General features: G+C 45.7%; 1 protein-coding gene across 8 annotated transcripts in view; it reads left to right on the top strand.

Moving 5' to 3' along the window:
• The window catches only part of LOC140391693 (protocadherin Fat 3-like), a 1,133,162-nt gene that overhangs the window by 845,035 nt on the left and 262,753 nt on the right, over positions 1-25,374 (top strand). For 6 of the 8 annotated variants that reach the window (XM_072476450.1, XM_072476451.1, XM_072476454.1 and 3 more), the window contains 3 exons: positions 14,709-15,023; positions 17,914-18,124; positions 22,409-22,477. In XM_072476450.1, the coding sequence (XP_072332551.1) occupies positions 14,709-15,023; positions 17,914-18,124; positions 22,409-22,477 (595 nt within the window). The remainder of the gene's footprint in view (positions 1-14,708; positions 15,024-17,913; positions 18,125-22,408; positions 22,478-25,374) is intronic. The other 2 variants (XM_072476455.1, XM_072476453.1) reach the window with 1 other exon arrangement.

The raw sequence follows: 25,374 nt of genomic DNA, 5'->3' as shown, positions 1-25,374 counted from the left end.
AGGAAGAAGCGCAGCCTCCAAGCCGAATTCGACCTGGTAACCACCAGGAAGGCGGAGGTGCAGTGGAGGAAGGCCCAGGGGGCGGTCTACGAGTATGGGTAAAAGGCAAGCCGGATGCTGGCGCATCAGCTTCGGAAGCGGGACGCAGCTAGCGTGATCGGGGGAGTTAAGGACAGGGGAGGGAGCGTGGTGCGAAGTGGGGTTGGCATCAATGGGGTCTTCAGGGACTTCTACAAGGAATTGTACCGATCCGAGCCCCCACGGGAGGAGGGAGGGATGGGCCGTTTCCTGGACCAATTGAGGTTTCCAAAGGTGGAAGAGGGACTGGTGGCGGGACTGGGGGCCCCGATTGGGCTGGAGGAGCTGATCAAAGGGATAGGAAGCATGCAGGAGGGGAAGGCACCGGGGCCGGACGGTTTCCCGGTCGAGTTCTATAATAAATATATGGACCTGTTGGGCCCGTTGTTAGTTCGGACCTTCAATGAGGCAAGGGGGGGTGGCTTTACCCCCGACGATGTCCCGGGCACTGGTCTCCTTGATCCTGAAGCGGGACAAGGATCCCCTGCAATGTGGGTCTTACAGACCGATTTCCTTGCTAAATGTAGATGCCAAGGTGCTGGCGAAGGTCTTAGCCACGAGGATTGAGGATTGTGTGCCGCAGATCACCCATGAAGACCAGACGGGGTTTGTGAAGGGGAGACAGTTGAACACTAATGTGCGGAGGCTTTTGAACGTTATCATGATGCCGGCGAGGGATGGGGAGGCGGAGATAGTGGTGGCGATGGACGTTGAGAAAGCCTTCGATAGGGTCGAGTGGGGGTACCTGTGGGAGGTGCTGAAGAGGTTCAGGTTTGGGGAGGGGTTTGTCAGGTGGGTTAGGCTGTTGTATGAGGTCCCGATGGCGAGTGTGGCAACAAATAGGAGGAGGTCCGAGTACTTTCGGTTGCACCGCGGGACGAGACAGGGGTGTCCCCTGTTCCCCCTGCTCTTCGCACTGGCGATTGAACCCCTGGCTATGGCACTGAGAGAGTTGAGGAACTGGAGGGGGTTGGTGCGGAGTGGGGAGGAGCATAGGGTGTCGCTTTATGCGGACGACCTGTTGCTGTATGTGGCAGACCCGGTGGGAGGTGTGGTGTTGGGTGTTCTGACACACAGATGAGCCAACACGGTTGCATATGGTACAACGCTTCTTTATTTAAACTGACTATTTACAGTTTGGTCTTTGCACTCTGCATGTGGGGGTTCCCTGCTTGTGATGTTTTAACAGCTCTTTCTTGTTCCCTTCTCCCCAGACCTACTGACCACCAGGTGTCGTGCTCGTGCTTTTTATGTGGTTGGTGTTCTTGTCTGTGATTGGTTGTGGTGTTGTGTACTCTGATTTGCCTGTTAGTGTGTCCATCATGATGTGTGTGTTTGAATATCATGACATCCCCCCTTTTTACAAAGATATGTGCCTACGTGGTAATAAATATGATCGTGTCGTGAGTGCATCTAAGAGTGTGTGTGTGTCGTGTGCAGCATGTGCATATGACGGAACTATGTACATGGGGCGATGTCGGGTGCGTCACATGAACCAAGTTGTACCATAACATAACATAAATGCGAACGAGAGAAGAAGAAAAAAAACTTGAACAGTTGTCCAGTCAGACGACATCTGGAACGATAAACAACAACAGGTTATCATGTAAAATTGTTCAACTTGTTAAACATATGAACGGTATTATAAGTCCAGTCTAATGGGCTTGCGACGAGTTCGGGTTGACCGTCTCAAGGGTGGACCAAGAACCACCGGCTGCTGTGCAGGCATGGCCATGGGTGGCGATGGAAAGGGCGTGATGTGCGGCAGCTCCACAAAGTCATCCTCGGAAGCCTGTTGAGGATCTGGCGTGTGTGTGCTGTGTGGCTGTGAGCGTGGAAGTCGGCGAAGGGCGCGCCGATTGCGGCGACGCACGGAACCATCCGGCATGCGAACCAGGAACGAGCGGGGAGCCACTTGTCGGAGGACTTCGGCCGGTGCTGACCAGCCACCATACGGTTGATGGACGCGTACTTTGACTCCGGAGGACAGGGGGGGCAGGTCCGTCGCTCGTGTGTCGTACCGACTTTTCTGGCGATCACGCTGCAGTTGCATGTTCCGAAGAACCGCCTCATGGTCTGTTGTTGGTGCCAGGATGGAAGGTACCGTCGTCCTGAGGGAGCGACCCATTAGTAGCTGCGCTGGCGAGAGACCCGTGGATAGCGGAGCCGATCGATAGGCCAGCAAGGCAAGGTTAAAGTCCGATCCGGCAGCAGCCGCCTTGCACAGGAGCCGCTTGGCGATGTGGACACCCTTTTCAGCCTTCCCGTTCGATTGTGGATGCAGAGGGCTGGATGTCACATGAGTGAAACCATATGCTGCGGCAAAGGACGACCATTCACGGCTGGCAAAACAAGGTCCATTGTCTGACATGACAGTCCTTGGAATGCCATAGCGAGCAAATGTTTCCTTGCAGGCCCCAATGACTGCGGACGACGTCAGATCATGGAGAGGCATGACTTCCGGGTAGTTTGAGAAGTAGTCTATAATAACAATGTAATCTCTGCCGAGCGCGTGAAATAGGTCAACACCCACCTTCGCCCAGGGGGACGTCACCATCTCGTGTGGTAGAAGTGTTTCCGGAGGTTGCGCCGGCTGAAACCTCTGACAGGTTGTGCAGTTGAGCACCATGTTGGCTATGTCTTCATTAATACCCGGCCAATATACCGCCTCCCGGGCCCTTCGTCTGCATTTTTCGACGCCCAAGTGGCCTTCGTGTAGTTGATGAAGAATCATCTGGCGCACGCTGTGCGGAATAACGATCCTGTGTGATTTCATAAGGACCCCGTCTATGTTGGTGAGATCATCTCGCACATTATAAAACTGGGGGCACTGCCCTTTTTGCCACCCTTCCGTCATGTGGCGCATCACTCGCTGCAGAAGGGGGTCAGTCGCCGTCTCTGCGCGTATGTGGGCCAGACTAGGATCATCAGCTGGCAGATTTGCTGCTGTCAGAGTTACGTGTGCCTCAATTTGACGCACGAACCCCTCCGCATCTGGTGGTGTGCTCACTGCTCGGGAAAGAGTGTCCGCCACGATGAGCTCCTTCCCCGGAGTGTAGATTAGTTCAAAATCGTACCTCCTGAGTTTAAGTAAGATGCGCTGGAGGCGAGGAGTCATGTCGTTCAGGTCTTTGTTAATGATGTTGACCAGGGGGCGGTGGTCAGTTTCGACCGTAAATCGTGGCAGGCCATACACATAGTCGTGGAACTTGTCCAGTCCAGTTAACAAGCCCAGGCATTCTTTTTCGATTTGCGCGTAGCGCTGTTCGGTAGGGGTCATGGCTCGTGAGGCATATGCAACCGGGGCCCATGACGACGTGCTGTCTTTTTGCAGGAGTACCGCTCCAATACCAGATTGGCTGGCGTCTGTTGAGATCTTTGTAGGGCGAGTCGTGTCAAAGAAGGCCAGCACTGGTGCCGTGACCAGTTTGTGCTTGAGCTCCTCCCATTCCCGCTGATGCGATTGGTGCCAGTTGAATTCTGTCGATTTTTTTACGAGATGGCGCATATTTGTTGTATGAGAAGCCAGGTTGGGAATGAACTTCCCAAGGAAGTTGACCATGCCCAGGAATCTTAAGACAGCCTTCTTGTCAGCCGGTCGTGGCATGGCTGTGATGGCGCTAACCTTGTCTGCATCGGGACGGACCCCTGACCTTGAGATGTGGTCCCCGAGGAATTTCAGCTCCTTCTGGCTGAAGGCACACTTCGCACGGTTGAGACGCAGGCCATTTTGTCGTATGCGGGTAAAGACACGTCGTAGACGATGCATGTGTTCCTGCGGAGTGGTGGACCAAATGATGATATCGTCCACATATACACGTACCCCTTCGATGCCTTCCATCATCTGCTCCATAATGCGGTGGAAAACTTTGGATGCCGAAATGATGCCGAATGGCATCCGGTTGTAGCAGAATCTGCCAAAAGGGGTGTTGAATGTGCATAGTCTTCGGCTGGCCGGGTCCAGTTGGATCTGCCAGAATCCTTTGGACGCATCCAATTTAGTGAATATTTTGGCTCGCGCCATCTCGCTGGTGAGGTCTTCTCGTTTCGGGATGGGATAGTGTTCCCGCATGATGTTGTTATTCAGATCTTTAGGATCTATACATATACGGAGCTCGCCAGAGGGCTTCTTTACACAGACCATGGAGCTGACCCATGGCGTGGGCTCCGTGACCCTGGATAGGACCCCTTGGTCCTGAAGAATCTGCAGTTGTGCCTTGAGGCGGTCTTTGAGTGGCGCAGGAACCCTGCGAGGTGCGTGAACGACGGGGATGGCGTCCGGTCTGAGTCGAATCTTGTACGTGTATGGCAATGTCCCCATGCCTTCAAAAACCTCCTGGTTGTGAGCAAGGAGGGAATGGAGATTTGCGTGGAACTCAGCATCCGGGAAGTCGGATATCTCATCTGGAGAGAGAGACATAATGCGCTGTACCAGGTGAAGGACCTTACACGCCTGTGCGCCCAGTAACAAGTCCTTTGATGAGCCGACAACTTCGAAGGGGAGTGTGGCCGTGTACATCTTGTGAGTCACCTGTAGCTGGCAAGATCCTATGGACGGGATGACGTTCCCGTTATAGTCAACCATCTTGAGCCGGGATGGCGTGATGGGTGGTTTGACCTTCATGGCCTGGACTGCAGAGTAAGCAATCAGGTTGGCGGATGCGCCGGTGTCCAGACGGAAGGCGACGCGCGATCGGTTGACCGTCAGGGTGGCACACCACTCATCGGCTGGATTGATGGCATTGACCTTGTTGACATCAATGACGGAAACTCGGAAGGCATCCTGGTCATCTGCATCACTTAACTGGAAGTCTTGATGCGTGGGCTGGACGGTCCTGACTTGTCTGCGAGGTTGTCGAGGATGCGCCGGATCCATGGGTTGAGCCGAACGACAGTGGGCTGCGTAGTGGCCCAACTTGCCACATCTGTGGCACTGTCGGTTTTTTGCAGGACATTGCCCTTTTAAATGTAGAGCTCCACAATTGCCGCACGTCATGACGTCACGGCGTTCGTTGCGCCACTGCGCATGCGCAGTGCGATCTTGCGGTGGGCGCGCCTGCGCAGTGCGTCCCTCGTTGTGGCCGTTATTTTTGGCGCGCACCTGCGCGGGAGACCGCGAAAAGCGCGGGAAGCGGCCGCTGTCGTCCGGGCCGTGGGTCGGGAAGTGATTGACGGCCTGGATGCGTTCGACGTCGTGGGCGGCCTGGCTTGCCGATTCGACGGCTGGGGACCCCCTCCGTGCCAACTCGGACGCCTGAAATCGGGCAAAACGGCAGGTAGCATTTTCGTGGAGGACACAGGCTTCCACAGCAGACGCTAAGGTGAGGCTTTTCATTTTAAAAAGCTGCTGGCGTAGGCCACTAGAGGCAACGCCAAAAACAATCTGGTCCCTGATCATGGACTCTGTGGTGGTGCCGTAACCGCAGGACTGCGCTAGAATCCGGAGGTGCGTCAAAAAGGGTTGAAAAAGCTCCTCCTTACCTTGCAGGCGTTGCTGAAAGAGGTATCTTTCAAAACTTTCATTTACTTCAACTTGAAAGTGCTGGTCCAGTTTGAGGATGACCGTGTCATATTTGGCTTGGTTTTCGCCTTCTTCGAACACCAGTGAGCTGAAGACGTCGGTGGCGTGCGGACCTGCGTAGAAGAGGAGCATTGCAATCTTCGTGTCATCCGAGACATTCTGTTTTTCGGTGGCACGGATGTACAGGTCAAATCGCTGCTTGTAGAGCTTCCAATTGGTGCCTAGGTTCCCCGCGACTTGCATCGGCTGCGGTCCGTCGGTGTGGTCCATGTCCAGAATGGCAGGTTAGTAGGCAGGTATCGATCCACTCCTGTACCATGTGGTGTTGGGTGTTCTGACACACAGATGAGCCAACACGGTTGCATATGGTACAACGCTTCTTCATTTAAACTTACTATTTACAGTTTGGTCTTTGCACTCTGCATGTGGGGGTTCCCTGCTTGTGATGTTTTAACAGCTCTTTCTTGTTCCCTTCTCCCCAGACCTACTGACCACCAGGTGTCGTGCTCGTGCTTTTTATGTGGTTGGTGTTCTTGTCTGTGATTGGTTGTGGTGTTGTGTACTCTGATTTGCCTGTTAGTGTGTCCATCATGATGTGTGTGTTTGAATATCATGACAGGAGGAATGCCAGAGGTAATGAGGATGCTTAGGGAATTCAGGGAATTTTCAGGGTACAAGCTCAATATGGGGAAGGGCGAGCTGTTCGTAGTTCAGCTAGGGGACCAGGAGAGGGGGATTGGTGAGCTCCCACTAAAAAGGATGGAGAGGAGCTTCAGATATTTGGGGGTCCAGGTGGCCAGGAGCTGGGGGGCCCTGCATCGGCTTAACTTTACAAGGCTGGTGGAGCAAATGGATGAGGAGTTCAAGAGGTGGGACACGTTGCCGCTGTCCTTGGCGGGTAGGGTGCAGTCAATCAAAATGACGGTGGTCCCAAGGTTTTTGTTCCTGTTCCAGTGCCTCCCCGTGTTCATCCCGAAGGCTTTTTTCAGGCGGGTTAACAGGAGTATAATGGGGTTTGTGTGGGCGCGAGGGACTCCGAGGGTGAGAAGGGTGTTGCTGGAGCGGAGCAGAGATAGGGGGGGACTGGCGCTGCCCAACCTCTGTGGGTACTACTGGGCCGACGATGGTGCGCAAGTGGGTGATGGAGGGGGAGGGGGCTGCATGGAAGAGGCTGGAGATGGTGTCCAGTGTGGGTACGAATCTGAGGGCACTGGCAAAGGCGCCGCTGCAGCTCCCTCCAAGGAGGTATACCACGAGCCCGGTGGTGGTGGCGGCCCTCAAAATTTTGGGGCAGTGTAGGCGGCATAGGGGGGGAAGTTGGGGCCTCGGCTTGGACCCCATTATGAGGGAACCACCGGTTCACCCCAGGAATAACAGGTGGAGGGTTTTCGGGGTGGCACAGGGCAGGGATACGAAAGTTGTGGGACCTGTTTGTGGATGGGAAGTTCGCGAGCCTGGGTGAGCTGGAGGAGAAGCACAGGCTCCCCCCGGGGAACACCTTCAGGTACTTACAGGTAAGGGCGTTTGCCAGACGGCAGTTGGTGGAATTCCCGCGGCTACTGCCACACACAGTACAGGACAGGGTGCTCTTGTGGGGGTGGGTGGGAGTGGGGAAGATCTCGGAAACTTACCAGGTGATGCAGGAGGAGGAGGAGGCCTCAGTGGTGGAGTTGAAAGGTAAGTGGGAGGAGGAGTTGGGAGAGGAGATCGAAGAGGGGACGTGGGCAGATGCCCTAGGGAGGGCGAATTCTTCCTCTTCATGCGCGAGGCTCAGCCTCATACAGTTTAAGGTGCTGCAAAGGGCACACGTGACCGGGACAAGGATGAGCCGGTTCTTTGGGGGCGAGGACAGGTGTGTTAGGTGCTCAGGGAGCCCAGCAAATCACATCCATATGTTCTGGGCATGCCCAGCGCTGGAGGAATTTTGGAAGGGCGTAGCGAGGACGGTGTCAAGAGTGGTAGGATCCAGGGTCAGACCGGGCTGGAGGCTCGCAATATTTGGGGTGGCAGAGGAGCCGGGAGCGCAGGAGGCGAAAGAGGCCGGAATTCTGGCCTTTGCGTCCCTGGTAGCCCGGCGAAGGATTCTCCTTCAGTGGAAAGATGCGAGGCCCCCAAGCGTGGAATCCTGGATCAGCGATATGGCAGGATTCATTAAAATTGGAGAGGGTGAAATTCGCATTGAGAGGGGCCGGTACAAGGGTTCTTTAGGCGGTGGCAACCGTTCTTAGATATTCTGGCAGAACGATAGACATTGGTCAATGGCAGCAGCAGCTTGGGGGGGGGGGGGGGGGGGGCGGGGTTTACTTTATTTTTGTTTATGTTATTTACACTGGAGGGTTTGAGGGGGTGTATACATCTGTTGTGTTAAGTCGGGGTGTTAATGTTCATTTCTTATTTATGTACAGGGGGGGAGGGGTTTGGGGGTTGCTTTTTTAGATTGTGTTTTGTACTTAACCCTGTTGGGTTCTTTTTTCTTTCTCATTTTGTTGTTGATATTTTATGAAAACCTTTAATAAAAATTATTTAAATTTTTTAAAAAAATGCTGAGCCTGGCATGAACCTTCACACCTGCTCAGCTCCCCATGGCTTGATTCTCAAACCTCAGCTGCCTCTCTATCGCCTCTCGTTGTGGGTCCGTACGCATGCGCCTCGAGTTAACCGTTCATTAGCAGTTTCCCTGCTTTCAGACTCAACAATCAGAGTCTGAGTTTTCACTCCATTTTCTGCTGATAGGCTCAATGAGTGATGAGCCTCGGATTGCATGCCGAGAGTACCGGCCCGGCGCAGGGCTCCTCATTGGTCGGGGTCCTGTAGCCAGGCTTGGTGTGCTTCATTGTAAATCTGCCTTTGCTGCCGTTGTCGCATTTACTGCTGACCTGTAGCCAGGTGCTGAGAAATAACGTATCAGTCCTCCAATCACATGGGGAGGCATAAGAAATACACTCAATGAAGCTCCAGTATTTTAAGTCCAAAAGTGAAATTATTTTGAAATACTGGAAACAAAATACGGCCTTGGGCCGCCCTCATCTGCTTTTTAATATTAGTATAAGGCTTTGTCCTGTGCGTGTTTTTTTTTTATCGGCAAGGTTGATGACACAACCCAGAACCTGAGGGCAAGAGTAGGGGAGGCAATGGCGTAGTGGTATTGTCACTGGACTAATAATCTAGAGACACAGGGTAATGCACTGGGGACCCGAGATCGAATCCCACCAGGACAGATGGTGGAATTTGAATTCAATAAGAAATATCTGGAATTGAAAGTCTAATGATGACCATGAATCCATTGTCGATTGTTGTAATAACCCATCTGGTTCACTAATGTCCTAGCACAGTGGGCTAAACAGCTGGCTTGTAATGCAGAACAAGGCAGCAGCGCGGGTTCAATTCCTGTACTGGCCTCCCCGAACAGGCGCCGGAATGTGGTGACTTGTAACTTAATTGAAGCCTACTTGTGACACTAAGCAATTCTTATTATTATTGTTGCGGAAGGAAATCTATCATCCTTACCTGGTCTGGCCTACATGTGACTCCAGCCCAACAACAATGTGGTTGACTTTTAAATGCCCTCAGATGGGCAAAATGAATAAAAAAGTGGTAACTTATGTAAAATTTACATTTTAACGTCTTTCCCCAGTTCCAGCAAATGAAAAGTAAGATTTCAAGTTGGAACTATATAGACTAGTAACCTTAATATTAAATTGCAATTTAATAAAGCAGAAAAATAATAAAAGGGATTACATTTGATTATATTTCAACAACTATCAAAGGTTCTTCGCAGATTCTCACAAGCATCGAAAGAGATAAGTCTGCAAACACCCTCGACTTTGACGCTGAACTTTTTCTCTCGCGACAATATTAATCAGTTTTTGCAATCACAGGACCACCTGTGATACTGCATGTGCCAGAAGCCAGCAGAGATAATCAATCCAAATCAATGTATTTTTCCAAAACAGTAGCTTTGTGTTATTTCACTCATTAAGGCTACATTTGTATATCGCTGGACCAATGATACTTGGCAATGCAGATGAAACCTATGTACACAGTGACTTCAGTAACAATGATAATTTGTAAACAATGTGACAGCAAAGAATTATAAATGAAAAATGCACATGGGGATCTAGAGCTGTTGACATCTAACTCCTCTGACAGCTTAATTATACAGTGCACTTTGCAAAATACAGCTACACAGATGCTGAAAATACCAGGCTCGAGTTTCTGCTGAGTTTACTATTAACAACAGCATTAAAATTAGCCATAATATCTCTGAGCTTCGGGGGAGGTGGAGGGGAGGGGAGAAGATCAGAGTTGCTTCTCCTGATTACTCTCCAATAACTCTGACTAGAAAATGTCCATGTGCATGCTGACATATCAGTAAGGCACTGAAGAAATCATAAACTATGTAAATTAAACTTTGTTCTTTTTTGCATATTTAAAAATGAAATTTGCGAAACCAAAGGATGGTCACCACAAGTTACCGGATGTCTGGAATTATAAGGTGACCACGAAGGCATTACAGGGATTGTACTGGAGACATGTCCTGACATGTTGCTCATGGAATCACACACCTGGCAGCCCGATTGCGAGATTCGGAATGGAATCCCGGATGCTCCCCGCCATGTGTACAATTTGCATGACAAGGGAGAGGGAATCCTTCTTGGGTGCCACTCCTGGTGCCAGCGCAGACCAGGAGCGATTCTACTCCGATGGGAGAACTTAGTCTCCCGAACAGGAATCAAACCCAATGGCTCAGATTGTCATCCATGCGTCAGGTGCGTGGAGTCGGAAGAATCCCTGGCTCCTTAACCCGACTTCTAAAAGTATCTGACTGAGCATCAGCTTTTTTGCCAGGGTGGCAGGGTTCCCTGGGAGATAGACTGAGCGACCCCTGAATGAATGTAGAGATTTCCAGGTATGGAAGCAGGCTGGGTGGAAGGTCTGCCTCAGTGCTCCAGCACAAAGTTGAAGTTTAATTTAAAAAAAACAGAAAACAGCCCTACACTCTCTCACCCCTCACACCTCCTGACCCCCACACACACTCCCCATGCCCCATCCATACCAGCTCCTGCACTTTGGTGAACCCCATGGTCTTTTATAGCACCCTCATGCCGCCCCACCAACCTCCATGGGCCTTTATGCCAATTTAGCGGCAAGTCACGCAAACCCATGCATCACCCTTATAGCTACCATGTCAACTCACCCAGAACCCACCATGGCACACCTCAGAGCCCATGCTGAGATTAAACAAAATAAAATTCCGAATGTCAATGCAGACTTTTTTTTAAAAAAGAACTCTCGAGAAAAAAAAACAGTGACTACATTTACAGTTATATTATCCTTTACAACAATGAAAATTTCATTCAATTGCATATCACTCATAAAAACAAGCATTAGAATTTATAGTCCCACTTCAAAGAGCCGCCAACCACTAAAAGCAGTCAGTCAAACTGTGAAATAGTAGGTACCCTAATGGATTGTTGTGAAATCAGTCCTAGACCTCTGATCCAATAATGGAAGTCCGAAGGCTTTTGACAACAGACAGAGCAAAGTAGAAAGCAACCGTTTTTTACAACTCGAGACAGGTTTTTCAGAGGTAAACGGAAGGAGTTTTAAATGCATTGACAGCTTTGCAGCTCCCTTTGACAGAACATCTTGGAGAGTTTGGCTGTTTTTAACAGTTCCCTTGACAGTTCAGCTTGACAGTTTTTAACAGTTTTTAACAGTTCCACTATGTGAGAAACACCTCTCACTTGATAATAATTTACACTTAGCCAAATTCTGAAGAAGTATTTTATTCAATCGATCTTGCAAGAACGGCTGCCGCCTGTCAGCATTAGCAGGCACACCGAACAAGCACAGCATTATTTTTTATATACAATCTCTGAGAAACACACCCGCCCTCTGCCTCGCCGAGCAGTTATTCCTTATTTAGACTTGTTATGCTCACTTTAGCTTCCGCCTTGCTTCGCCTAGCAAGCAGTTATTCCTGTGAGCTCCTGGTACATCCTTGACCCGCCAGCTAAAATGATTTAGAATGAGGCCGCCATCCCCACCTGCATCTTGTTATTGCAAGTTCTGTTCATCCCGAAGGTCAGTCACGTACACAGTTACAAAACTTTGGCACTGCAGTTTACACAAAACTCCACTTGACATCTTTATTTCCCATCAAGCACTAAGTTTACGCAAAACTCCACTTGACATCCTGAGCCAGAGTTATTCATGTGAAAACAACATAAAATGCTCATTTCTCATAACTATCTTCACAATTCCAAAGACTTTATGCAATTTTTATGCACATTCGCTTCAACATTCGTAAAGGGTACACGACCTCCCCCAAAGGTGCCTTCAGACAACATTCAAAGAGGAACCTTGACTATCTAAATAAATACACAAAGTTCAGGTCTTCTCCTACTTAAACTCTGTCTAATCTGAGCACGTCAGGTTTCAGACGCTTCTCATGCCAAAATTACATCTGAGGGCTGGCATTTGCTGTTTTCTATCTGCCGCTGCCTCTCTGAAATGCTTACGTGTGAATCCTGACCTGGACCATTCCTGAAAATGATGGTACTGTGTTTGGGAGGGGGACTTACAGATTGCGGCCCCTTCCGCCATTTTTTCACGATGGCGAGACTCTGCCGTGCTAAAAGTTTCGGCATACGTCTTTCAGGATGCTCTCATACTCACTTCCCAATCTTTTTCAACTGCCGATTGAAAGACTTAGTGAAAAGAGGCCATGTACAATTTGTTTTCGTTACTTTATTTTACAAATAACGAGCATAAGATGAATAATATACAGAATAGCACATGTAATCAAATCTTGCATTGATTGAAATAGCTGCAAGATCTTCCTCAATGCCTAAAATAGACAAGAAGAAATGTGCCACGCTGTTCCTTTTCGTGACCTCACTTAATTTTTCCTGATAAGCCTGTGTATCTTGACCAGTTCTGGACTTGAAATGGTTGAGTTTTCAGGCTCGTTAGGCCTGGCTTTCTTCCCAGGTGAAGTTGGCGGTCTGGTTACTCAAGTGTCCCTTTGTCTTTTTCTATTAGAGTTCTTAACAAGTGTGAGGGATGTTTCTCTGGCTTTTTCTCTATTCAGTGATTCATTAATCAACCTGGCACTAAAATGTTCTCTCTTCCTCCCCTCCTCTCCTTGGGATCTTCATTTAAATCAAACAAGTCCTGTTATTTTCAAAATTAATAAGGACCAACTTGGCTGATTGGGCCTAGTCAGAGGCAACTCACTCTCGGTTTTAAGTATATGGTGAACCACAGCGTTCCACACATGGCATTGCTCAACTTTAATGCACACGTTCAGTAGTTTCAGCCTGAAATTTTCTTTAATATTATGCATGTTCATTTTCTTTTAAAATGCAAGCCTTTTATGCTATAAAAGTTCTGTGGAAATAAGTCAATAATTTTGAAATGTGATGTTCACCTTCTACTTGCTCAAATGTCTTTGTTTAATTAGCTAATTCTTCCTTGTACTCAGATGGAATTCATGATGGTTTCAGCTTGTTAGTTTTCACAGATTATATAATTTCAAATTTATGATTCAAATGAAGAAAATAATTAGCTGTCAAGGCAAAGGAGGGAAGAAAAGGCAAAAGTTGTTCTGAAAAATATGACATCAAGGTGAAGAGCGACTTGAAATTCAGGCAAGCTGAAAAGTATAGAGTCTGCATGGAGTCTGAAGATATAGGAGAGGCCCAAAGTGAATACTTTTCTTCAGTGTTCACAAAGGAGAGGGGCCATGTTGTTGAGGAGGATAGTGCGATACAGGCTGGTAGGCTGGAGGAGGTAGATATTCGGAAGGAAGATGTGTTAGAAATTTTGAGAAGCCTGAGGATAGCCTGATGGGATATAACCTAGGATTCTTTGGGAGGCGAGGGATGTGATTGCAGAGCCTTTGGCTTTGATCTTTATGTCCTCACTGTCAACAGGATTAGTGCCAGAAGACTGGAGAGAGGCGAATGTTGTTCCCTTGTTCAAGAAAGGGGATAGGTATAACCCTGGGAATTATAGGCTGGTTAGTCTCACTTCGGTCAATGGTAAATTATTCGAAACTGTCCTGAGGGATAGGATTTATGATCATTTGGAAAGATACAGCTTAATCCAGGATAGTCAGCACGGATTTATGAGGGGTAAGTCCTGCCTCACAAGTTTGATTGTATTCTTTGAGGGGGTAACTAAGTACACAGATGAAGGTAGAGCAGTTAATAGGATGCAGAGCTGGACTGAAAAGTGGCAGATGGAGTTTAACCCTGATAAGTGTGAGGTGATTCATTCAGGACAAATTTGAAAGTGGATTACAGGGTTAACGGCAGGGTTCTGAAGAATGTGGAGAAGCAGAGAGATCTCGGAGTTCATGTCCATAGATCTCTGAAAGTTGCCACCCAAGTGGATAAAGCCGTGAAGAAAGCCTATAGCGTGTTAGCATTTATTAACGGGGATTGAGTTTAAGAGCCGTGAGGTTATGCTGCCACTGTACAAGACCTGTTAGACCACATTTGGAGGATTGTGTGCAGTTCTGATCACTTCATTATAGGAAGGATGTAGAAGCATTGGAAAGGGTGCAAAGGAGATTTACCAGGATGCTGCCTGGATTGGAGGGTAGGTCTTATGAGGAAAGGTTGAGGGAGCTAGGGCTTTTCTCATTGGAGCGAAGGAGGATGAGAGGTGACTTATTTGAGGTGTACAAGATGATGAGAGGGATAGATAGAGTGGACGTTCAGCGACTTTTTCCTCAGGTGGATGTAGCTGTTACAAGGGGGCATAACTATAAGGTTCATGGTGGAAGATATAGGAGGGATGTCTGAGGTAGGTTCTTTACTCAGAGAGTGGTTGGGGCGTGGAACGCACTCCCAGCTATGGTAGTGGAGTCGGACACTTTAGGAACCTTCAAGCGGTTATTTGATAGGCATATGGAGTGCACTAGAATGATTGGGAGTAGGTTGATTTGATCTTAGTTTCAGACTAGTTCGGCACAACATCGTGGGCCGAAGGGCCTGTACTGTGCTGTACAGTTCTATGTTCTATGTCCTATAATCGTTGGCGGAGATAGAAAGAACAGCTTCCTGACTGTTAATAGTGTTTCATTAATTTCCTGCAGGTGATGGTGGCAGATGGCAGCTCTTCACCAAAATACTCCACTGTGTGGGTGGTGGTACATGTGTTGGATGAGAATGATAATAAGCCCCAGTTTCCTCAGAAGGTATACCAGATAAAACTTCCAGAGCGGGATCGCAAGAAACGGAGTGAGCCAATTTATCGAACATTTGCATTTGACAAGGACAAAGGACCCAATGCTGAAATTTCCTACACCATCGTGGAGGGAAATGATGATGGGAAGTTTTTTGTTGATCCCAAAACTGGAATGGTGTCCTCCAGGAAACAGTTTTCTGCTGGAAATTATGACATCTTAACCGTAAGGTTTTATTCCTGGTTTTATTCCGTGAATGCCAATATTTCTCAAAAACTTTAACCACTTTGTTTCTGGTTTTAAGCCAGTCATAGATATTCTCTCAGGTAACATAGTGGGTTATGGCCATGTGCTCAATATATAATTACACAATAGTCTAGCCTGAAGATATAGTAAATAAAACTGCCTTGTGACCGGAACTGACTATGATGTTTTTTGGACACTTTGAAATAATACTGCCTGAATATTTGCTGTGAGCACCCGGCTATAAGTTAATGATTACCCTATTGTCTCAAAAGTGCTGTGAGTACAGAAAATCTGAAATTAAAACAGAAAATGTTTAGCAGCAATGTTCCCTATTTATATACATTAATTACCTGGCCATGGGTGTACTGGCCATAATTTCAAAGTTTGCAGAATAAAGAACACTTGAAATTTCATAAACATTGTAATGGATAGTAGCAGACCTCAGGAGGACATAGATTGATACAATGAGCAGACACATGGTCGATGAAATTTAATGCCGAGCACTTTAAAGTTAAACATTTTACTGGGAAGAATGAGGGGTGGCAAAATGAATTACATTATTCCATTTTAAAGGAGATGCAAAGACAGAAAGACATGGAGGTGTCAAATCTTTGAATGTGGCAGAAAAAGTTGGGAAGGTTTTAAAATGCATTTTGAGATCTTTGGTTTTATCAATGGAGGAATAGAGTATCAAAGCAAGGAAGTTATACTCAACCTTTATAAAACAGAGGTTAAGTCCCTGCTGGGGTATGTGTTCATTTCTAGGTGATGTGTTATGTACTCTGGGATAACACAGGCTGCAACTGGATGCAGCTTTAACCAAAAGATACTCCAGACCTTGAAGTTAATTCAATCTGATTTATTGAACCACTGGCACAGTTAGCACAGTTCTCTATGAGTTTGACTCTCTGCTAACCTAAGTGTGGTTACTCTGTCTGACTGAACCAGACTAGCTCTTAGCCACGTGCTGGAGGTGTGATACTGTACATACACCCTGATTCACTCTGTAGATGTTCATCAGTGGAAAGAGGCGGAGTGTGAGTGCTTCGTGCCTTTTATAGTGAGATACCACCCCTGAGTGTCCTGCCTGCTCATTGGTCATGTCCTGTTCTCCGTATTCATTAGCTGCCTGTCTGTGCCTGTCTGTATGTCATTATCTGCATGTCTGCATATCATGACACTGGGCATCAAACTTGAAGGTGGTTGCCAAGGCTTAGAAAGGGTGTAAATGTGATTTGCTACAATTACGTCAGTGATGGGGGACTTCAATTACTTCAAGAGGTGAGAGAGGCTGGGTCATCCTCCTTCGATCAAAGACAGTAAAGAGGAGATTTAATCGAGATGTTCAAATCATGTACAGTTTTGTTAGAACAAATGAGAAACTATTTCAAATGGCAGAAGGATTTGTAACCAGGGGGCACAGATGTGAAGGTAATTGGCAGAAGCACTGGAGGTGATATGAAGGAGCAGTCTTTGAGAAAGCACTGGTGAGCTATCTTTCTGTTACGCTACAGTCCATGTGGTGAAAGTATTCATACATTGCTGTTAGGAATAGAGTCCCAGGATTTATTCTCTGTGACAATGAAGGAATGGTAATATGTTTCCAAGTGTGACTTGGGGGGATCTTCTGGTGTTGGCATTCTTATGGACCTACGTTCCCTTTCCTTCTAGGCTGTAGTGGTTGCAGGTTATGGGGAAGTGTTGAGGAAACCTTAGCAAATTACTGAATTGTATCTTGTCGATGGTGTATATATTGCAACAATGCTTGTGGGAGAAAGTAACACCTTGCATTGTATTCAGTGTATGCTTTATATTTATGAGAGTGGTGTTGACATGCTAACCATGTTGTCGATAATGCAAGACAAATGAAAGGTCAGTAAGGTTTACAGTGGCATAAAAGTTAAAGATTTAGAGTATCATGCATTTTCCAAGCAACTGATGTGGCTCAAATGTTATTTGCCATTTGTCAGTCCAAGTCTGAATGTTACCCAGGTCTTGCTCCATATTGGCAATAGGTTGCTTCATTAATTGAGGAGTTGCAAGTAGAACTGAACACTAACAATATCAGCAAATATATGAACTTATGATGGAGGAGAGGTCATTGATGAAGCAGCTAAAAATGTTTGGGCCATGTAACGGTCGTGGAACTCCTGCAGTATGGTCCTGGGGATTGAGATGATTGGCTTCCAACAAACGTAACCATCTTCCTCTGTGCTAGGTATGACTGAAACCAGCAGAGCGTTTTTCCTAGGAATTCCCATTCAGTGATGCAATGGAAGGAATATAGCAAAATGTGATAAGCGCATGATACCCTAAATCTTTAACTTTTATACCACTGTCAAACTTAATGGTCTCTCATCTGTATTGCTTTATCTCCAACATGCTTAGCATATCAAACCCAGCATTGTAAATATTATAGGCTATAGTCTGAATACAATGATCCATGAAATGGCAAGTATTGAGTTTAATATTATTAACTCTTGTAGAAATTTATAAACTTCTGTTTTGCTGTTATAAAGTCATAGAATAGAGTCATAGAATTTACAGTGCAGAAGGAGGCCATTCGGCCCATCGAGTCTGCACCGGCCCTTACAAAGAGCACCCCACTCAAGCCCACGTATCTACTCTCCGTAACTCAATAACCCCCACTTTACCTTTTTGGACACTAAGGGTTGTGATGTCTTCTAAAATTTATTTTAGGGTTTAAAATTAAATTTAATAAGTTTTAACCATATTACCCGAGGTTCTAATTATCTTGTACTTACAGGTAAAATTAGTGTTGTCTTTTAAAGCAATGGAATTTATTTGCTAACATCACATTTACTTTTGTTTGCATTCTGTTTTTGTTGCATTCATCTTTATTACTCAGATTAAGGCAGTGGACAACGGAAGACCCCAAAAGTCTTCCACTGCGCGTTTGCATATTGAATGGATCAAGAAACCGGAACCATCTTCCATTCCCCTCAGTTTCGATGAACCATTTTACAACTTCACAGTGATGGAAAATGACAGAGTGAATGAAATTGTTGGTGTGGTCACAGTTCAGACAAGTAACATACCTCTTTGGTTTGATATAGTGGGTAAGTTCTCACTCATGTCAGTGTTCTGAAAATTCCCATTTGTCACACTGAGATCCATTACAAAGAGTCGCTTTTAAATCCACTTTAATCTTTGAGCACTAAATTCTCCCGAAATGTTGTGAAAACAATTTTTAAAAGAATATGAAATAAGAAATTTGTGATAATTGGTAAAATTGTAGTCGTATTGTGAAAGAAACTGACCATAGGATATTCCTTTCTTTGCAAGGTAACATTTGACAAAAATGGAATTTGAAAGGGCGGTATTTTTATGACCGAGGCAGATAGCTTGAGTCAGGGAATTTCCTAAATCAGCAGACTCGCCTTGGTTTAAAGAAGCTGGAATCATACAATTTTCAATCTGGGAAGTGGGTAGGGAATGGAGTCAGACCACCAACTCCTGCAGATCCTGGGTGGCCACAAGCTTGGGCTGGTTAGAAGACCCACTTCATTTCTCTATGACTTCATCCTAGTTGCAATAAGAGGACAGTTAGGCTCTCTAACCCTATTTTGAACAGTCCCTCATACCCTCCGTGTCAACTCAATGCCAACTCATAGCCCTTCCATGCTATTCAACCAGTATGCACTATGGACATAACAAATGAAGCATATAATAATGATGGCAAGGGCTGGTTTTGCTCAGTGGGCTAGACAGCTGGTTTGTGATGCAGAACAAGGCCAGCAGCGTGGGATCAATTCCCGTATCAGCTGAGAATTCTGAATTCTCCCTCTGTGTACCCGAACAGGCGCCGGAATGTGGCGACTAGGAGTTTTTCACAGTAACTTCATTGCAGTTTTAATGTAAGCCTACTTGTGACAATAAAGGTTATTTATTTATTATTTATTAAGTGTAGATCTACTGAAAGAAAAAAAGACCATTCAAATATGTTCTATGGAGAAACAAAATTGGATTTCCAACTGTCCTCATTGTACGCGCTTGACCGCGAGCCCAGACTAATAAAAGCATGAGTTCAGCAGGGATTCTGTTTTGACAAGTGAAGTGAATTGTGGACTTTGCTTGTTTGACATCTTTAAGTGGTTGCAAAAAGTTGTTCTTTCTGTGACCTCTTTTGTTAATGCCTTGATTTGGACAAGATTATGATTATGTGAAGTGTTTGAAGCCTCTGTTATAGATATTTTAGTTGTATGCCCGATTGCCATTTTTATAGAGTTGTCAGTGCAGCAGGTTTCAAAGAACGATTCGGAATGCATGGTGTTCGTTTCTCAGCATTTCACGTTTGCCATTGATTTATATGGCTCATTAGTTATGTACATATCCAATTTGGGTAAATGGGCATGGAAGGGAAATAAGTTGGAATGGAGTGTATAAGAGGATACAGGGATTGGCTGGGGGGGCAGGAGCTGGCATTGAATTAGTATGGGGAGTATGAGTGGCCATGCGGAGTGATTGGGGGTACGGGTAAGACCTTTTGAACTGACCTTTCTAAAGATTGATGAGCCCAGATTATTGCCATGAAGCTATGAAGAACCTGGCCTGACTCACAAAAATTGCAGAGGGTTAAGAGATGCCTACCCCCACAATGGAACTATCCAGGTCAGGGGTGCATGGCGCAGGCTCTTTATCCACATCCTTATCCTCTGCCAGCAAAAATTACTGGTGCCAGGAATGAGGGCTGGAATCCCGGGTCAGATCCCATCGATAATTTAGAAATGGCTCTGGAGTTGTCCTGACTCCAGGGAAATCTGGCTCTGAGTCTTTAAGATCTCTGTTATTAACGATAGAGTTTTCAAAACTTACAGATAAAGTAATCAATACTTCCATTCAACCACCCATATTTGAAAGATTGATAACATTTTGTCTGTCTTTTTCTAGTCATTAATTAAATGCACTTAGTGGCTGTTAAAGTTGTGTAATTGTTAACAATCCTGTTCCATGCTGCAAATCATCCATAATGATTTGAATTCAACAAAAAATGTGCTACTCATTGATATAAGTAGCTTCACTATGTCAATGATCCGAGAAATAAAGGCAAAAATATGTGTGGTTAAGCTGTACAAAAACACACCCTGGACTGGATGTGAAGTCTGTTAAATTGGTAAACAATATCCCAGTCTCTTAAAGAACATTATATTAGTTTACCAATGACCTGTGGCATTTGCATTTCTAGTCCAGTGACCCCATGTGACACTCAGACCATGCAGGTGAGTAACTTAGGATATGTGGCATATATGTCTGACATGGAAAGAATTAAAATCTTATATCTTCCTCCCTTTAAGTGCACTATGGTTTGTTCTTTTCTGTGAATATTTCAAGAATGGCCAACTAGCTCCATGCACTGTTATGCAATTTGACTTTTTATTTGTTTGGGTTCTACGCTCCATATATGACTTTACATCTCTTTCTGTTTTTGTTCCAAATACTCAACTGTAAAAGCTATATTTATTGTTTGATGTGAGGGAAGTGTTCAACAAACTATCTCATGGTGTTCATTTGGATTTTCAAAAAATTCCTTTCCTAAACTGGCGTGCATTATGTCACAGTGTTGGTAAAACTAATATAGTGCATATGTTCCGTGAATATCACAGACTAAAACTCATCTAAGCAGTTGATTCCTTATCATTTAAACAGACAGGATTTCAGGCATTCATCCACAGCTTAGTCAGTCCACCATGTCAGTTAGTTTTTCCGTAAGATTCTTGTCAATCTAATGGGGAAGATCACATTCAAGATATTATGCGACCCAGGTGGAATTTACATATTGATTTGACTTGCTCAACTGATTCCTACATTAAGCAATAGCTTCCTTTAATTAAGGACACAGCAGGATGTATCATTTTCAGCCTTGTTAATTATTGAGTTGTATTTTTGTTTCATAAAGTCTTTTAAAAATAAAATAATGCCATTGTACAGTATCACATTTAAATCAAATAGAATTTATCACCTACAATTGCTATTCTTCATTGACTTAAGCCTTAGCATGTGTGCATGTAGTACAAGTAATCTTTCAGCTACCTGTTGGTCACCAACTGCCCTGGTTTACAAAAACTGAAGGCAGAAGAACATGACATTGAAAGATCAAGTGTAGTTAGTTTTATATTTTATGTATGGTAATTAAGTAACGGTAAATAGTACCTCAATCCCTTAAAGCATATTTCTCAAATTATTCCTGTTAGAGTTAGATCAGTGTACTTGTATTCCAAGCGATCCTCTATCCCTTTGCATCAACTGGATTGTCAGGCATACTTGTGAGCTAAAACATACTTGTTACAATCTGTGCTCAGGCTGTGGTCAGATAGAAATGCCTTGAATCTGCTTTGCTCATCCATTTTAGAATGCAATATGTTTTAATTTATGTTTCAAATAAAGTGGATAGGTTTCTGTAGTCGAATTGCAACTTCAATAGCTCTACCATTAATAATGCTGAATAATGGAGGTGGATTTTGTTTAACTATTCATGGGAGAATATTCTGATTGCCAATACATATGCTGGATTAGTGAAGTGTTTACCTTTCAAGGGTAGAACTGAGTTGTGTAAAATGAGAAAAATTAGATACATCATAAACTTAAAACACCATGATCTTCCCTGATGGCCTAAAGAGCAAAGACATGGTCTGCCGCAGCACCACACCAGATAAACCGGAATATCCCAGACCTGATTTTTGCTTAGTCCTTCCTGAGTTAGTTAAGCTTTCTGAGACAGCAGCTGGGGCAGTACCATTAGACTCAGTGGCTCTGAAATGGAGAGATGTGATGCAAATTAACTAGTGTTCCCAATACTTGTAACTGTCCAGTGATTTCTTCTGGAAAATAATTCAAATAGGCTGATGACACTAATTATCTTATCTAACTCCGACATAATGAATGGACAGTTTAGAGAGCCCTCAGTGCTCACTAAACCACATTCTATCAAAATTTAACACCTTTAGGTGAGAGGAGACAACAGTTCAAAAAACACATCGTGAAGCATCAAAATTATAATTTTTTTTAAAATTGCAGTAACGTATTAACTCATTTTTAATACCGGCTGAATGAATTCACATTTAAAATTTTGACTGCACTTTACATTTTGTACACAATTAGAAGTGATTTTTGAGAACGATGAAGTATACTGATAGGTGAGGGCTTACATGTTCAGTATACTTGAATGAATGCTCAGCTTATGGTATGTGTCAAGTTAAAATGCTATAATTGCATCCTAAACTTTCTTGAACTCTTTTTCTAACTAATGTTTCCCATCATTGTCCTTTTTGTTTCTTCAATCCTTTCTTTCCTGTCATTTTTTTCTCCTTTCCTTCCTCTTTATGCCCCTGTCTGCCCCCTTCAAGGTGGGAAGCAAGCTCGAGAGATGTTCTATGTTTATCAGACAGCTTGTGGCCAGAACTGTTCCAGAGAAGGTATCGCTACTCCCATAAAGTCTCTGAAATCACAAGTATATTGTCTGTTTCAAGAATTTTCTTATGCTCTCAGTGTTCAGTTTGGCACTAAATTGGTTGCTTATATCATGTTGATATAACTTGATTTTTATCAGGGTTTTGTCATATTTGTAAATGGTTTCACCATCAAGGTCAGGGATTGCATGCGACTGAAGGAATAATTTACTCGCCTGAAATCGTGACACTTTAGGATTCTGCAAATTTTACCCCTTGCACGTGTTGAGTGATGAAATAAGGTGATTCATATATGTGATGGAATATCTATGTTGATTTAAAAAAAGAATTGTTCTGGTAATGCTGAAGTCTGCAGCAAAACATTGTTAAAATTCTCGATCGATACTGAAAACTGGTTCCCCACTTTGGGTTATCATGTATATCTAACCACCATTTTCTTTTTGCTGAGTAACATATTTAAGTAGGACTGGGTTATGTATCCCCAACCATTTTCAAATTATCCTACTAAATTTTTGTATATCCACATATATTCAGTGTACAGGAGTCATATTGTAAGGTATATTTTGCAGCACCAAAGTATTTCAGTTTGTTGTAAATAATCTGGATGAGAATAGCAACATCTAACAGGTAACATATGATGGACCTTCAAATCCCAAATGCAGGTATGTTGTTAAACATAGTGATTGTTAAGAAAATAATGGAACTCTGTCCGGTGGGGGCTATGAAGGAGTAAGTCGCACTTTGGTGGCTCCCACTCTGGTCGGACTTTTGGACCTTTCCACCGTTATTCTACCGTACTTGAATTGTAAAATGGATGTTAGTGGCAATTGTTTACTGAATTCCCACTTTGGTGCATGGAGAGAAGGACTAGAAGTGTTTGTAAGGGCAGAAACAAAAAAATAGAGAAGGCTTGGGCTGCAGCTGCAACAGAAGACAGCATAGCGAAGGTTCGGACCTCTGGCTTGTCGACCCAGCAGTCTATGGAGCAGCTGATGCAAGTCATTCAGGAAGGCTTTGCTACGCAGAAACGGGACTGGTTGGACCCGATGAAAGAGTTGATTGAGCGGTTGCAGCATAGATTGGACGCCCAGAATCGGGCGATCCAGAAGGTGGAGAAGGTGCTGGCTGGGCAGGAGGAACATCAGACTGCGGTGGAGCTGGAGGTGGGGATGCTGAGGGGCCAGCAGAAGAAGCTCCTGGAGAAGGTGGAAGACCTAGAAAATAGGTCCCGGCGGCAGAACCTAAGAATCATCGGGCTCCCGGAGGGATCCGAAGGAACGGATGCTGGGGCACACATCGCAGACATGTTTGTGAAGCTGTTGGGGGATGGGGCATTCTCCCGGCCCTTGGAGGTGGATAGGGCTCACAGAGCACTCGCGAGGAAGCCTCGAATGGGAGACCCCCCGAGGGCAATGGTGGTGAGATTCCACAGATTCTCGGGTAAGGAGCGCATTCTACAGCGGGCCAAGCAGACACGGAGCTGTAAATGGGACAACAGCATCCTGCGGGTTTAGCAGGACCTGAGTGTAGAGGTGTCCAGGAGGAGAGCAGGCTTCAACCAGATCAGGTCGATCCTTTTTAAGAAAAAGGTGAAGTTTGGATTGTTATACCGAGCCCGTCTCTGGGTCATGCATGAGGATCAGCACTTCTACTTCGTGTCGCCTGAGAACGCGTAGAACTTTGTGAAAAAGAAAGGGCTGATGAAGGACTGAGAACTTTTGAACTTGGCTGCAATGTTCATGGTTTTGTTTTTTCTTTTGTTTCTCTGTTTTTGTAAAAAGTTTCCTGTTTTGCGTTTTATGGAAGATGTTTGTGATGCCGTTTGCATTGATTTGGAACCAGCGGTAGAGCTGAGTGAGTTAAGGTTTTCATTTGCACTGTTTTGGGATGGAGGTGTGCTTGTTTTGATCTTGGTATTTTCTGTTGGGCAATTGTGTGGGGATTGTTTGATGTTGGAGTATGTTTGTGTGAGCGGGGGGGGGGGGGTAGTTAACAGTAGGTGAGAGACTATCTGGCACTGGGGATGGGGGCCACCAAGCTAGCTGGGCGAGTCAGCTTTCGGAAGTGCAGTGGGGGGTGCGCATGTTTGGTTTAGTAAAGTGCTTGGGTTACAGGATGTTGTTACTGAGGGGGAAGGGGGAGGTGAATGTTCTGCTGGCGAGGGAGGGACTTGGTCTGAGGGACAGAGAGGAGGCTGGGGGCGGGAGTTGCCTGGGGATGGACCAGTGGAGGTGCGGAGCGCGGGCTGGAGGCGGGCCTAAAAAAGGGGATGGGGGGGTCATTGAGCCCGCCAACCAGGCTGATCACCTGGAATGTTCGAGGGTTAAATGGGCCGGTTAAAAGGGCAAGTGTGTTCGCGCATCTTAGGGAATTGAAGGCGGACGTGGTAATGTTGCAGGAGATGCACCTTAGAGTTACGAACCAGGTTAGACTGAGGAAAGGCTGGGTCAGTCAGGTCTTTCACTCGGAACTAGATTCAAAGACTAGAGGAGTCGTGATCCTGATCAATAAGCAGGTGGTGTTTGAGGCGGGTAGAATAGTCTCGGACGTGGGAGGTCGGTACATTATGGTCAGTGGGAAGCTAGAGGAGGTGCAGATGGTATTAGTAAATGTGAATGCGCCAAATTGGGATGATGTGGAGTTTATAAAGAGGATGCTGGGGAAGATACCGGACCTGGACTCACACAGGTTGGTCATGGGAGGGGACTTCAACACAGTTATGGACCCTGGCTTGGACGGGTCAAGCTCAAAAACGGGCAGGGTGCCAGCAATGGCAAAGGAACTAAGAGGGTTCATGGAGCTGATGGGGGGAGGGGGGTGGATCCATGGAGATTTGGGCAGCCGAGGGTGAAGGAGTTCTCCTTCTACTCACATGTGCATAAAGTGTATTCCCGGATTGATTT

This window comes from Scyliorhinus torazame, chromosome 15 (assembly GCF_047496885.1).
Source record: "Scyliorhinus torazame isolate Kashiwa2021f chromosome 15, sScyTor2.1, whole genome shotgun sequence".
In the NCBI taxonomy this organism is placed as follows: Eukaryota; Metazoa; Chordata; class Chondrichthyes; order Carcharhiniformes; family Scyliorhinidae; genus Scyliorhinus; species Scyliorhinus torazame.
Note: the sequence above shows the minus strand (reverse complement) of the source record. Positions and strands in the feature narration are given on the sequence as shown.